Source organism: Aotus nancymaae, unplaced genomic scaffold, assembly GCF_030222135.1.
Source record: "Aotus nancymaae isolate 86718 unplaced genomic scaffold, 86718_ANA_hifiasm-v0.15.2.pri h1tg000021l, whole genome shotgun sequence".
NCBI classification, from domain to species: Eukaryota; Metazoa; Chordata; class Mammalia; order Primates; family Aotidae; genus Aotus; species Aotus nancymaae.
The window spans coordinates 16,407,902-16,421,151 of NW_026988433.1; the positions used below are offsets into that span (position 1 = coordinate 16,407,902).

Sequence of the window (13,250 nt, forward strand, 5' to 3'; positions counted from 1 at the left end):
TCGTTGGCATTCTGGGTTGAACATTCTTCTTTGTTCCAGAAAGTGCCTTGGAGCCTTTAGTGACATTTGGAGATGGACTGGGCCAGCCTCCTGCAGGGAGAGTCTGACAGTCCCGATCGACTCTCACTCTTCCGAGAGGGAGGTGTATGAAGCTGTGCTCGCTCTCACCACGCACTTATCTTCCTTTTGCCAACAGAGCGTGCAGCATGAGAACACCTACCGGGACCCCATAGCAAAGTATTGCTATGGAGAAAGCCCGCCTGAGCTCTTCCCCGCATGACGGGTGCAGCGAACTTGGTCCAGCCCGGGTGAGGAGGCCCCGCTGAAGAACTCGCCTCCTGGGGCCCAGCTTTGGCAATCGGGACCAGGCTGTGGGAAGAACACAAAGGCAGGGCGAGGAAACCTTGGCTTTGACCACGTCTCATGTTGTCATCTTTGGCTTTGCTTATCACCAGGCGTACCAGATGGAACTCTTCTGCATAGCAGCTTGGACCCTCCAGCCTGTCCCATTCGGGAAAGATGAAACCACAGGCCGGGCTCGTGGTGGTGTCGGAGTTCTTGGGTGACTCAGCCCTGGGACCTGCACGGGGACCTGTGACTTGTGTTCATCAGGGGCTGGTGTCACCTCCAGTTTTGATCCAGGCCCTTTCACTGTAAAATTATTTATTGGATTCCTTTGGAGCAATGGGAAAATTCTAATGTTTTATGTAGGAAGATGCCTTGCCATTCTAGTGGAATATGTTCAAGGAAATTATTTTTGTTGTTGGTCTGTGTTCTCGACTTTCAGGAGTTAAATCATTCTTTCACCCAGATAAAGCATTTTGTCTTTTAGGACGTGGGTATTTTCTCTAGGCAGTTATTTTTGTTTGTATTTTGACAGTATCAAGCATAGGCCCTGAAATGACCTGTTAGCCGTATCCTAACGTCTAAAATTATCTGAAAACTCACTCTTCCTTTCTAATCTAACTGCAGGATTTCTAGCAGTGGGCACCATGTGCCCGCCCTCATGTTCTTTTCTAGTGGCGGTTGAATGTGCTCATATACCCTATGGAGAGCACTGTTTTAGCAGAAATCTAATTTCTCATCCTGGAGGAATTTGTTCTCATTTCTTTTGCCACTTAAAATTAACTATGGGCTGCTCAGGTGGAGCCTCAGGAGGGTCAGAGGCTCCTCCTCCCATTCTGTCAATAGAAACCTAGTGTTGAGGCAGTCCCTAAACAGACTCACCTCGCAGCTTGCTGTGTGTGTTTATTCTTTATTGCTTTCAGCTTCGGGGTGTAACAGGTACAAATGTTTGGTTTCCCTACGATCTGTAAAGAAAAAGAAACTCAACTTCCTATCAGAGCACTGCAAGAGAAGAGCACTGCCCTCAGTGGGAGATGAGGAAGGTCATTCTGACTTAGAGAAGGCCGCACATGTGGGTTGCTGGTGCATCCTGAATCCACCGGCATAAAGCACTCCCCATTTTTCCTGCTGTAACACAGATTCTCCAGCTCAAGGTCTAGAATATTTGCTCCTAAGATCAAGACATCATGTTCTTTGAATAGTACTGCTCTTTGATTTCAGGAGTCACATTAACATACAACTCTCCTATATTCCTTCACAAACCTCAGGATTGAGCAAGGGCTTTGTAATGTTTTTTGGTTCAAATTATTGACCTGGGAGCAAGGTGCTAATTCTATGGTCAGTATTCAACGTTTTCCTCAGTGGAGCTTTTACTCTGGGCCGTATTTGCCATCCAATACGTTCCTGCAATATGTGGTGGTGATTTTCCTTAACTTCCTCCTACTACCTCTTATACTCATCTCCCAAAACTATTTGCCTCCTTTAAATATATTTGCCTAGAGGGTACGCTGGTCAGGCAGTTTTTAAAATATTAGATCCCAAGAAATCTATTCCATTTGCATTGGACTTTTCAGAGTCCAGCAGGACTAAATCAAACTCTGACGTGGCAGGATTGTGGCTTGTCTACATATTTCATCCATCCACTTTTTCTGGTAACTCAGTTTGGAATTTCAGTGTCTGTCTTCCCTTGGTTGACATTGGTATCAGCCTCTCCTTTGAGCTTATTTTAACTCTTGAGCAACATAATGTAGATTTCATGTGAACAGTTTATACTAAAGGGCAACCTGTGCCTGTTTACAGATCCTCTCTGACTTTGTACTTGAAGAGTGCATTTTACATTTCCAGTGCTTTCACAAACAGGAACTCCAACCTTACGATGGAGAATTAAGCTTTCTTGTATTTCCACTTTGTGGATGAGGAAATAGTGAGAGGTGAAGTGACTTCCCGGATCTCCATTGAGATTTAGTGACAGATCCCAAACAAGAACTTCGTCTCTGACTCTAGGTCCAGTCCTCTTCCCACTGTCTCTTGCCAGCTCCATCCTGACTCACCATGGGCATCTCCCCCGAGAGCAGATATGTTTCAATTGTCCAGGCCAAAAGAGGAGTGAGGTGGCATAAACATCCAAATTAGGGGGAGGATCCAAAGGTCATTTTCATTTGGCTGTGGAATGTGTTTTTGTACTTCAGTCAGCTAAGAGTATATTCACTGTTTTTGGAAATTTGCAGCGCTTGAGCCTCCGTAATGAAGCCGGGCTGCAGAGCACCTGGCACGTGCTCCAGGCTCCCAGCTGCCAGCCTAGGACCCTTCCCTGCCCTCCACTCTGGTTTGTTTCTGATTCCCTCGACTGAGGGTTTCTAAAATCAGGGACCTTGTCTAAGTTTTGTTTGCCCAGAGCCCAACAAAGTGTGAAGTAACACGTTGGGAGTTTAGAAGATCACAAAAGGGATGAAAACACCTTGAGAAAAAAATGTTATTGGCCTGGTGCAGTGGCTCATGCCTGTAATCCCAGCACTTTGGGAGGCCAAGGTGGGTGGATCACCTGAATGTAGGAGTTCAAGACCAGCCTGACCAATATGGTGAAACCCCGTCTCTACTAAAAATACAAAAACTAGCCGGGTATGGGAGTGTGCGCCTGTAGTTGTGAGACTCCGTCTCAAAAAAAAGAAAAATGTTATTAATAAGTGAGTGTTTTAGGCTGAAGGAATTGAGTCATACAGTGCATCTCCCCCAGTTCTGCATTTTATTTGCTGTGCTTCTTGCTGGAGTTGTAAAGATTGGTCCTAATGGAAAGAAACACACAAGAGACTGAAGAGGGCTCTGAGACAGGCAAGGACAAAGGAGGGAGCAAAATGACTTACATGGGACCTGGGACCTGGTCATGCTAGAGCTACTTTTTTTTTTTTTTTTATGAGATGGAGTCTCGTTCTGTCGCCCAGGCTGGAGTGCAGTGGCGCAATCTCAGCTCACTGCAACCTCCGCCTCCTGGGTTCAAGCGATTCTCCTGCCTCAGCCTCCCAAATAGCTGGGATCACAGGCGTGCACCACCACGCCCAGCTAAGGTTTTGTATATTTAGTAGAGACAGGGTTTCACCATATTGGTCAGGCTGGTCACAGACTCCTGACCTCAGGTGATTTGCCTACCTCAGCCTCCCAAAGTGCCAGAATTATAGGCGTGAGCCACCGCACCCAGCCTGGAGCTGTTACTGATGCGTGAACTCAACAGCTTTTGCAGAAGCAGAGGATAGGACTTGAGAGCAGTGCTGTCACCTCTCAGCGTGTCCCCAAGCCTGACTGGGGCCTCCTGGAGATGCCTCAGTTGGCACTGGCCCCATGGGAACTGTGGGGAACAGTTGCACAATTTGTAAGTTTCTGAGTGCAGCTTTTCCGATCCTTGGGATCTGCAAATAAATTGTAAATGCAGGGAGGTACTGCTTATTGGATATACTTTTCTTTTTTTTCTTTTTCTTTTTTTTTTTTTGAGACAGAGTCTCACTCTGTCCCCAGGCTCCAGGCTGGAGTGCAGTGGCACAATCTCGGCTCACTGCAACCTCCGCCTCCTGGGTTCAGGCAATTCTCCTGCCTCAGCCTCCCAAGTAGCTGGGACTACAGGTGCGCACCACCACGCCCAGCTAATTTTTGTATTTTTAGTAGAGACGGGGTTTCACCATGTTGGCCAGGATGGTCTTGATCTCTTGACCTCGTGATCCGCCTGCCTCCCAAAGTGCTGGGATTACAGGCTTGAGCCACCGCGCCCGGACTGGATATACTTTTCATAGGTAGGACAAAATTCTTTTGGGACTCTAGAGTTGGGAACTGTCACTTACTAGCGGCGTGGCCTGAGGCAGTCTTCCTCCTCTGCGTCTCAAGCCCTTCACCTGTGAAATGGGATCACAGCATCTGCCTCTAAGGATCACTGTGAGGTGTTGATGTGAGCAAGGCCTGATGCTTGGCAAGAAGTCCATGTCTGCAACTCGGCGGGGAGCAGCAGCAGGGGCAGTCAGGGGTGGGCTTGGACAGGGCTGGATGGACTCCTGGGGTTGGAAGGGTAGGGATTACAGAGCTCTTGTTAGTATTGTACTGTTTTGTGTTTTTTTTTTTTTTTTGAGATGAAGTCTTGCTCTGTCATCCAGGCTGGAGTGCAGTGATGTGATCTTGGCTCGCCGCAACCTCCGCCTCCCGGGTTCAAGTGATTCTCCTGCCTCAGCCTCCAAAGTAGCTGGGATTACAGGCACGCCCCACTGCACCTGGCTAATTTTTTGTATTTTTAGTAGAGACAGGGTTTCAGCGTGCTGGCCAGGCTGGTCTTGAACTCCTGACCTCAGGTAATCCGCCTGCCTTGGCCTCTCAAAGTGCTGAGATTATAGGCATAAGCCACCACGCCAGACCTGATGTTACTATTTTTAAGAAGAACTCATACTAAAGATAAGAAATTCCAGATAATTCAGAAACATGTAAGGAGGAAACTCATGATAACCTAAAATCACACAACCTAGAGATAAGTACCACCCATTTTTGTCTTCCCCCATTTTCTTTCCTTTTTTTTTTTTTTTTTTTTTTGAGACGAATTCTCACTCTGTCACCCAGGCTGGAGTTCAGTGGCGGGATCTTGGCTCACTGCAACCTCCGCCTCCCAGGTTCAGGCAATTCTTCTGCCTCAGCCTCCTGAGTAGCTGGGATTACAGACATGTGCCACCATGCCCAGCTAATTTTTGTATTTTTAGTAGAGACGAGGTTTCACCACGTTGGTCAGGCTGGTCTCAAACTCCTGACCTTGTGATCTACCCGCCTCGGCCTCCCACAGTGCTGGGATTACAGGCGTGAGCCACCACGCCAGACCCTTCCCCCATTTTCTAGGCAAAAATGAAAGCACTTTGTTCTCTTGAGAAAAACAATTCTCTAATGAATATTCTATGTTACATAGAGGCCTATGTAATCTATTTGCATGGCCACATGGTGTCAATTTCATGGATATACAATAATATTATTAATTCTCTGCTGAGGACATTAACTGGTTTCCGAGGCTGCTTGTTTTTGCTACTACAAATAATGCATTGATGATAAATACTTTCACATGCATGCTTGTATGTTTATCTGAACTATTTTCATGAATTTATATTCATCTGGTGTGGATGGGAGTGTCCATTTTTGGCCTACCCCTGATAATCCTGTGTTATTATTTTTAAACATTTTGGTAATGGATCTCAGTGTTCTCGTTTGAATGTATTTAATTTCTAGCAGAATGAGCCCAATGCCCTGTTTTCATTGGTCATTTATTATGTACATATGGTGAAATGCCTACTTGTGACCTAGCCAATGTTGTGTCTTTTTCTTACTGATTACTACAGTACATTTTTAAATGAAAGCAGCCTTTGTCCCCTTCTCTTTTTTTTCAGTTCTGTGTTAGAAGCAAGTAGCTCACATATTCACAAACCGACTTTTCCCATTGGTCTAGGGCAGTAGTGTTCAACCAGGGGTAATTTTGCTCCCCAGGGAACATTTGGCAATGTCTGGAGACATTTTTGTCACGACTGGGGAAGAGGGCAGTGCTGTGGGCACAAGTGGAGGGAGGCCAGGGATGGCGCCCAACGTCTCGTAGTGCCCAGGACAGCCTTGTCACACAGAATGACCTGGCTGGAAGCGTGATCTGGGTGGAGGTAAGGAAGCCCTGCTCTGGGGTCATCGCTCCCCCTTAGGTGGAACAGTAGCTGAGTGCCGACTTCATTATTTCCCTGCCCTTGCTTTCTGCCGTGCTGAAGTGCTGCTGATTAAATTACCCTGAAATCCCCACAGGACATGTTACTTCCTCACAGGTCTCTACCAGCCCAGAGCTGCCTTCAGGAATGGCATTATTACTTCGCCACTGCGTCCTCACCACACTCTTGGACTCCACCAAATGCAGAGACCCTCCTGTCTGCAGGAGGATCTGGAGGGGTAGGAACACTTCCCCTCCATGACAGATTGGTTCTCCCCAGCACCTTGCTAGTAGTTCTTTGAATGGAGTGAGTTCGGAGGTGGGGGTTGGGGAAGAAATGTGGGCCTGTTATTACAGATTCTATTTAGAAAACTAGTTCTTCTTTGAAAAAGGTATCACATAAGTGAATAGGAGCAATAAAAACAAAGAAGACAGTGGGACTGTGAGAAGCTTTCCCCACCTCTGGCGTGTTAGTCTATTGCTTTTTGGGCAAGGCTTTTCCAGTGTGTGACCTTTTGCATGTGATCACTGCATGAGTGCAGTTTTGTGTAGAGGCATTCCTGCTTTGGGCATGTATCTGCGACATGCCTTATCCAGTCCGCTGTCACAGAGCAAAATGGAGCAAGGTTGACGCTGGTCTGCGCCTGAGCTGGGAGCCAAGTGGTGATGAGTATACAGACCAACTCCCCAGAACCTCCTCAGTGACCTGCCTAGGTATGACTCAATTAGTTCTTGATGTTGGAGTTGAACTGCTGGACTGTCTGTAAAATCGAAGTGCAGCCTTTAATATTGTAGTGAAGAAAACCACTTGCCAGTTACAACCCATGAGCAAAGCAGTTAAATATTCAAATATTTTACCAAGACTCCAGGTGTATATTTTCTCAGGACTGCACATTCTATGAGACCAGAGGGACCAAGACATCACTACTAGAAATGTGTGGTTTATTAGCACTTCCAGAGTTTTTGATAGGGGAGATAATTCTTGGAATTTTGAAATTCATGTTTTTTTCTTAATGTGACGTGGGGTAGTTAAGCTTCTGATCACTGCGCACCCAGATTATCCCAAAATCAAAAGTGTTGGCAGCTGGATGTGATGGCTCATACCTGCAATCCCAGTACTTTGGGAGGCCAAGATGGGAGGATTGCTTGAGCCCAGAGTTCGAGACCAGCCTGGGTAACGTAGGGAGACCCCATCTCTACCAAAGAAATTCTACAAAGTAGTCAGACATGATGGTGCATGCCTGTAGTCACAGCTACTCAAGAAGCTGAGGTGGGAGGATGGCTTGAGCCCAGGAAGTGGAGGCTGCAGTGAGCCGTGATTGCACCACTGCTCTCCAACCTGGGCCACGGGCGGGGCGGGGGGTGAGCATTGGCTAAATGAGAAATCACCATTATCACTCATTCGAGATTCCAGGCTATGTTGGTCACATCTCTATTCCTAAGGAAGCGAGAGAGAGAGAAGAGAAGAGAGGGAGAGAGCGCGAGAGAGAGCGCTGTCCTGTGGGGATTGGGGCGTTGTATTCAGGGATGTTGTCAAGATGGCAATGTTGAGTAAGTTACTACCTGAATAAATATTTGACCAGTTGATGCTAGCTAATTTGAATAGTAAATGTGATGACATTATATAGTCTAGGGGATGGATGTTTCCAATACTTTGGCTGTGTGTGTGTGTGCAACAATATCAGTATGAAGTATGTGAGTAGTATCCTAATTTTATTGACAAGAGCACTGATCTTAATGACCTTGAGTAAATTAACCTCTCCGGCTTTGGTTTCCTCATTTGTCAATTAAGGGTGATTGCTAGCTTATCTTGCAGATCCAAATTCCAATTTTTGTGACAAGAAAAGTCCCCCGCCTGTTAAAGCAAGACCAGAGCCCATGTCTCCCCACAGCTAGGTCCCACGCTTTGATATTCACAGGGCAAATGTAGCCCAGCCATCTGGTGCCCGTTTTTCCCCAGACCTGGGCTTCCTCCTTCTCTCTTGCAGATTTCAACTGGGGCTCACCATTTTCTGCCTCTTCCTCCTCCAATTTTAAAGAGACACCATATCCTTCTCTGCTGGGACCAACTTCCCATGTATTACTGCCCTGCACCTGTGAAAACAGCTGCTGTGTTTTCTGTCATAAAAATAGCTGCCTTTTGGCAGAGAAGCACAGAACTGTGCTACGTTTCTGAGCCTTAATGCACTGCTGAATTATTTAGGTGTGCTTAACCTGAGATACACAGAGCATCTTGGATCTCACAAGCAGGGCATCTACAGGCATTGCTCAGTAAAAGATTTTCCTTTCCCTGCTTTTGTGATTACCAGGCAGAAACCTTAAAACGTACGAACTTACAAAGAAATTAAATCGTGCCAAATTAGATTCCCAGCCCCTAGAGATAACCACTAATTAAAGTTCTGTTGGAGAGTTTTGCTTGTATTTCGTATATAAATGTGGATTTTGTATTTGTATGTAAATAAAGGTAGGACCCTGCTGTCCATATTATTTTAAAATAATTAGCTCCTGTTGGATTGATTTAATCCAATGATGGCGAATTCATTTGCAGAGCAGGGAAGGGCACTTTCCACTTCTATCATCCTGCCTGGGAGATTGAAGCCCAGTTAGAGGTTAAAACCCTCTCATAATTGCACAGGAGTTTAGCTTTGCCCTGCTGCCTGGTTTTTCCTTGTCTGATTTTATGCAGTGGGGAAAGAAGTCTTTTTGTTCCACACAAATAAATTACAGGCATTTGCCGAGGCCGGAGTTGACCTGCATTAGGGATGCTGAAGGAGCCTGTCACGGCAGGGCATCTCTCGGCGTGACTCCGACTTTCCTGAGGGAGCCGAGAGAGACAGATCGGGAAAACAGCACTCCAGATCTCCTGAGCCCGTCATTTATTTTAGTGAATCGCTAAATGCAGAAATGCAAAACATAAAAAGACTGGGGAAGGATCTGTGGACTGTCTTACTGGCTACCTGGCGTTGTAAGATTATTTGAGCTCAAGGCGGTACACATGTCCCTCAGCACCAGCTCCGCCCTGTCAAGCTGCTGGTCTACATGGTGGTTTTCAAGGGTACGAAGGACTTCAGTTTGTAAAGACGTTCCTAAACCCTCCGTGGCATCTGTAGCAGGATGTCTGGAGCCAGAATCCGCTGTGCTCTCTTCCCTAGGCACGTGCTGGACTCAGTTTTTCCTGGGAGGTTTGCATCTGGGCAGCACTTCAGGGCGTGCTCCTCAAGCTCCGTCTGTGGCATCCGTGCCTGCCTGGGCTGTGCCTGCAGCCTGCTAAATGCCAACCTGGAAGCCCGAGACAGATAGGCTTGGAGCAGCTTAGCAGCCGGCTGGGCTAATTTATTTGACACAAATCAGCTCATTGACCTGATTTAGCACGGGGAGGAACGACAGAGCCGAGTCAGATGTGATCGTAAAGCCCTTTCTTCTCACTGCAGCCCTTTCAGGCCTCGAAGGACTGCAGTGTAGTCAAATGACCCTTGCGGGTGCGATTTCAAGGGAAGGAGAAGAAGATGGAGAGATGGAAAGTGGAGCACAAGGCAGTGCGGGTGCACAGACACCGACAGTTGCTTTCTGTACCACTTGGTGGCACCAATGCCATAGGTTTTCTGTCCTCAGTGTGATCCTTGTCTAAAGATGATGGGCCCCGTGCCTGCGTGGAGCTCTCTCTCCTGAAAACAATGAAGCTGTTTCTATAGATGGAGAACCATCTGGTGGTGATGACAAATCAGGACTCTTTCCCGGGTCCTGGCAATTTTGTGAACAGGGACTCAGGAAAGTAGCCCTCGCAGAAGAGGGCAGTAGGCATGCTGCTGGTGCCGAGGAGACCCACGGCCTAAATAAATACCCATGGCTGCCCCTTTCTTCTTCTTGCACCTTCCACCAATGCAAAAAGTGGGATAGGCCTCTTAACCATTCATACCCAGACAAAGAAAAACATTTATGAAGCACTCGCCACGTGTCGCTCTGCGTGTGCAACATCTCATCTCCATCTTCTGAGACCTGCATTCTCTCTCTCTCTGCGTGTGTGTGTGTGTGTGTGTGTGTGTGTGTGTGTGTGAGGGGGGGGTCTTGCTGTGTTGCCCAGGCTGGAGTGCAGTGGCACAATCTTGACTCACTGCAGCCCCAACCTCCCAGGCTCAAGTGACCCTCCCATCTCAGCCTCCTGAGTAGCTGGGACTACAAGAACCCACCATTACACTCAGCTAATGTTGTAAAATTTTTAGTAGAGATGGGAGGGTCTCGCTATATTGCTCAGGCTGGTAGTGAGCTAATTTGAGCATAAGGTTACACCATGACATCAGGAGCCGCCTGCAAACGCCAATCTGAGTAACTGGAGCTGTCAAGGTGCCAGCAGGGTCGGGGCAGCGCGTTGCCTTGGCACGTTTTCATCATCCCCTCATTGTTTCCTGTTGGCAGGGGCTGCGCCTCAGTGTATCTCTCCTTTCTGGGCCCACTGGTGCATTGTGAAAGGATGTACACAGGATAACGCATAGCGTCCTTCCAACCCTGGTATTCTAGAGCTGGAAGATGTTGCTTGAAGCCAGCGCTGTTTAACCAGTGGGAGATCTTACACCATTCGCTTCAAATAGTGTTTGAAGACATTTTGTTGTTGTTGTTGCTTCTTTGTTTTTTGAGACAAAGTTTTGCTCTGTGGCCCAGGCTGGAGTGCAGTGGCACAGTCACTGCTCACTGCAGCCTTGAACTCCTGGGCTTAAGTGATCCTCCCACCTCAACCTCCTGAGTAGCTGGGACTACATGCATGAGCCACCATGTCTGACTAATCTTTAATTTTTTTTGTAGAGATGGGGTCTTGCTATGTTGCCCAGGCCGGTCTCCAATCCCTGGTCTCAGGTGATCCTCCCACCTCAGCCTCCCAAGTAGCCGGGACTACAGGGCCCTGCCACCACACCTGGCAAAAACCCATGCTGTTTAACCAGAGGGAGATTTTGCCCCCAGGAGATACTTGGCAATGTTTGAAGACATTTTTGATTGTCAAAAAGCATAAGTTGGCCAGGTGCGGTGGCTCACGCCTGTAATCCCAGCACTTTGGGAGGTTGAGGTGGGCAGATCACCTGAGGTTGGGAGTTCAAGACCAGCCTGACCAACATGGAAAAACCACGTCTCTACTGAAAATACAAAACTAGCCGGGCATGGTGGCACATGCCTATAATCCCAGCTACTTGGGAGGCTGAGACAGGAGATTCTCTTGAACCTGGGAGGCAGAGGTTGCGGTGAGCCAAAATCGTGCCATTGCACTCTAGCCTGGGCAACAAGAACGAAACTCCATCTCAAAAAAAAAAAAAAAAATGCGTATGTGCAGGGATGCTACTGGCATCTGGAGGGTGGAAGACGAGGATGTTTCTCAACATCCCGCAACACCCAGGACAGCCAGCCCACAACAAAGAACCGACTAGCCCAAGTATCAGAAGTGCTGAGGCTGAGAAACCCTGGGTTCAACTTTGTGACGCCTTGCATGGCAAGGACACGGCATTATGGGCTCTGAGCATTCATTCAGCAGGTATTTAAAGCGTGCTTATGGTTCGTCCAGCTCTGTGTAGGTGCTTGGGAACATACAGAACTGGAAGATGGTTCATCCCTTCTGGAGCTTAAAATTGAGTGACTCCAAGCCTCTGGTTCTAGACACATAGTGCCTAAGCACCCTTAGATGTTGATGCTACCATCCCTCTTAGGATAAAATACCGCTTTGGATTTCTGAAGAAAATATTTTATCCTCAACAGCATAGCCACCATTTATTTATCCCTACCTCATTCACGGAGCTACACTGATTGTAGTTTGTTTCTTTTCAAAAAAGAGTTGAGGAAATGCCACACATTAGGTTAGAATCAGATGTGCAACTGTAAGACAGCCACACAGTTCATGCAAGTAAGCTTCCTGGCAGCAAGGGCAAAAAGGGAAATAATCCCTCATAATAATGCGTTGAAGGGATCATATTACTGTCTCCTCAAAGGGTACAAAGTCTTGAATAAAATTTTCATGTAGGCTTCACACAGAAGATACTGCTTAGTATTTGGTAATGCATGCTATGCCCACTTAGCATATCAAAGGCAGGCATTTCTGGGTTTTGGATGGAAGGATAAATTAGGAATGATATCTGGCTTCAGAGGTCTGTTGGAGAAGATAAGCAATTATGCCACTACCTGTTATACAGGATTCTAAATGTGAGGAAAAAGGAGTGTTACTATGTGAGTGAGGCAGGCAGAGAACACTTACAAAATAAAATATGTTTGTATTTTTATCTTTAATTTATTTATTTATCTGAGACAGGATCTGGCTCTGTCACCCAGGCTGGAGTGCACTGGCATGATCGCCGTTCACTGCATCCTCAACCTCCTGGGCTCAAGCAATCCTCCTACCTCAGCCTCCTGAGTATCTAGGACTACCCCCATACCTGGCTAATTTTTTGTAATTTCGTAGAGACAGGGCTTTGCCATGTTGCTGAAACTGGTCTCAAACTCCTGGACTCGAGCAATTCACCCACCTTGGCCTCCCAAAGTGTTGGGATTATAGATATGTTTTAAAATACATATATGTATATTTTTTTCAAATTGCAAATTAATACATTGCATTATAGAAAATTAGAGCAATACAAATATGAATACAAATATGAAGGAGAAAATAAAAGCTCCATAACCTTTCTACCTGTAGACAACCACTGTTATCCTTTGGTGTGTATCTATTTTCATGCACACATATATATTAATATATTTAATAGAAACAAAAATTGGAATCCCATTATATTTTACCATTTTGTAACCAAATATCTCTTTTTTTTTCTTTTGAGATGGAGTTTGGCTCTTGTTGCTCAGGCTGGAGTGCAATGGCGTGATTTTAGCTCAGCACAACCTCCACCTACCGGGTTCAAGCGATTCTCCTGCCTCAGCCTCCCAAGTAGCTGGGATTATAGGCATGCGCCACCATGCCTGGCTAATTTTGTATTTTTAGTAGAGACGGGGTTTTTCCATGTTGGTCAGGCTGGTCTCCAACTCCTGACCTCAGGTGATCCACCCGCCCTGGCCTCCCAAAGTGCTGGGATTACAGACATAAGCCACCACACCTGGCCCAAATAGCTCTTAAATGGTGCTTTGAAGGATGAGTTGGAGAGAAAGCAAGTTGCACGCCACTGTGGACTTGGGCAGCCACGGTCAATTTCTACCAAGAATGCATGGATCCATGGAGGGGGTGAAATCCCAC

The 13,250-nt window shown here is 46.8% G+C and overlaps 1 protein-coding gene across 8 annotated transcripts in view; it reads left to right on the plus strand.

Annotated features, from left to right (window-relative positions):
* The window catches only part of SPRING1 (SREBF pathway regulator in golgi 1), a 99,603-nt gene that overhangs the window by 19,917 nt on the left and 66,436 nt on the right, over positions 1–13,250 (plus strand). For 2 of the 8 annotated variants that reach the window (XM_064379766.1, XM_012469003.2), the window contains one exon: positions 197–549. The exons of 4 other annotated variants lie outside the window; for them this stretch is intronic. In XM_064379766.1, coding sequence (XP_064235836.1) covers positions 197–280 — 84 coding nt within the window. In that variant the 3' untranslated portion in view covers positions 281–549. Of the gene's footprint in view, positions 1–196; positions 12,295–13,250 lie in introns of those variants that run through there. 2 more of the 8 variants (XM_064379764.1, XM_064379765.1) reach the window with 2 other exon arrangements.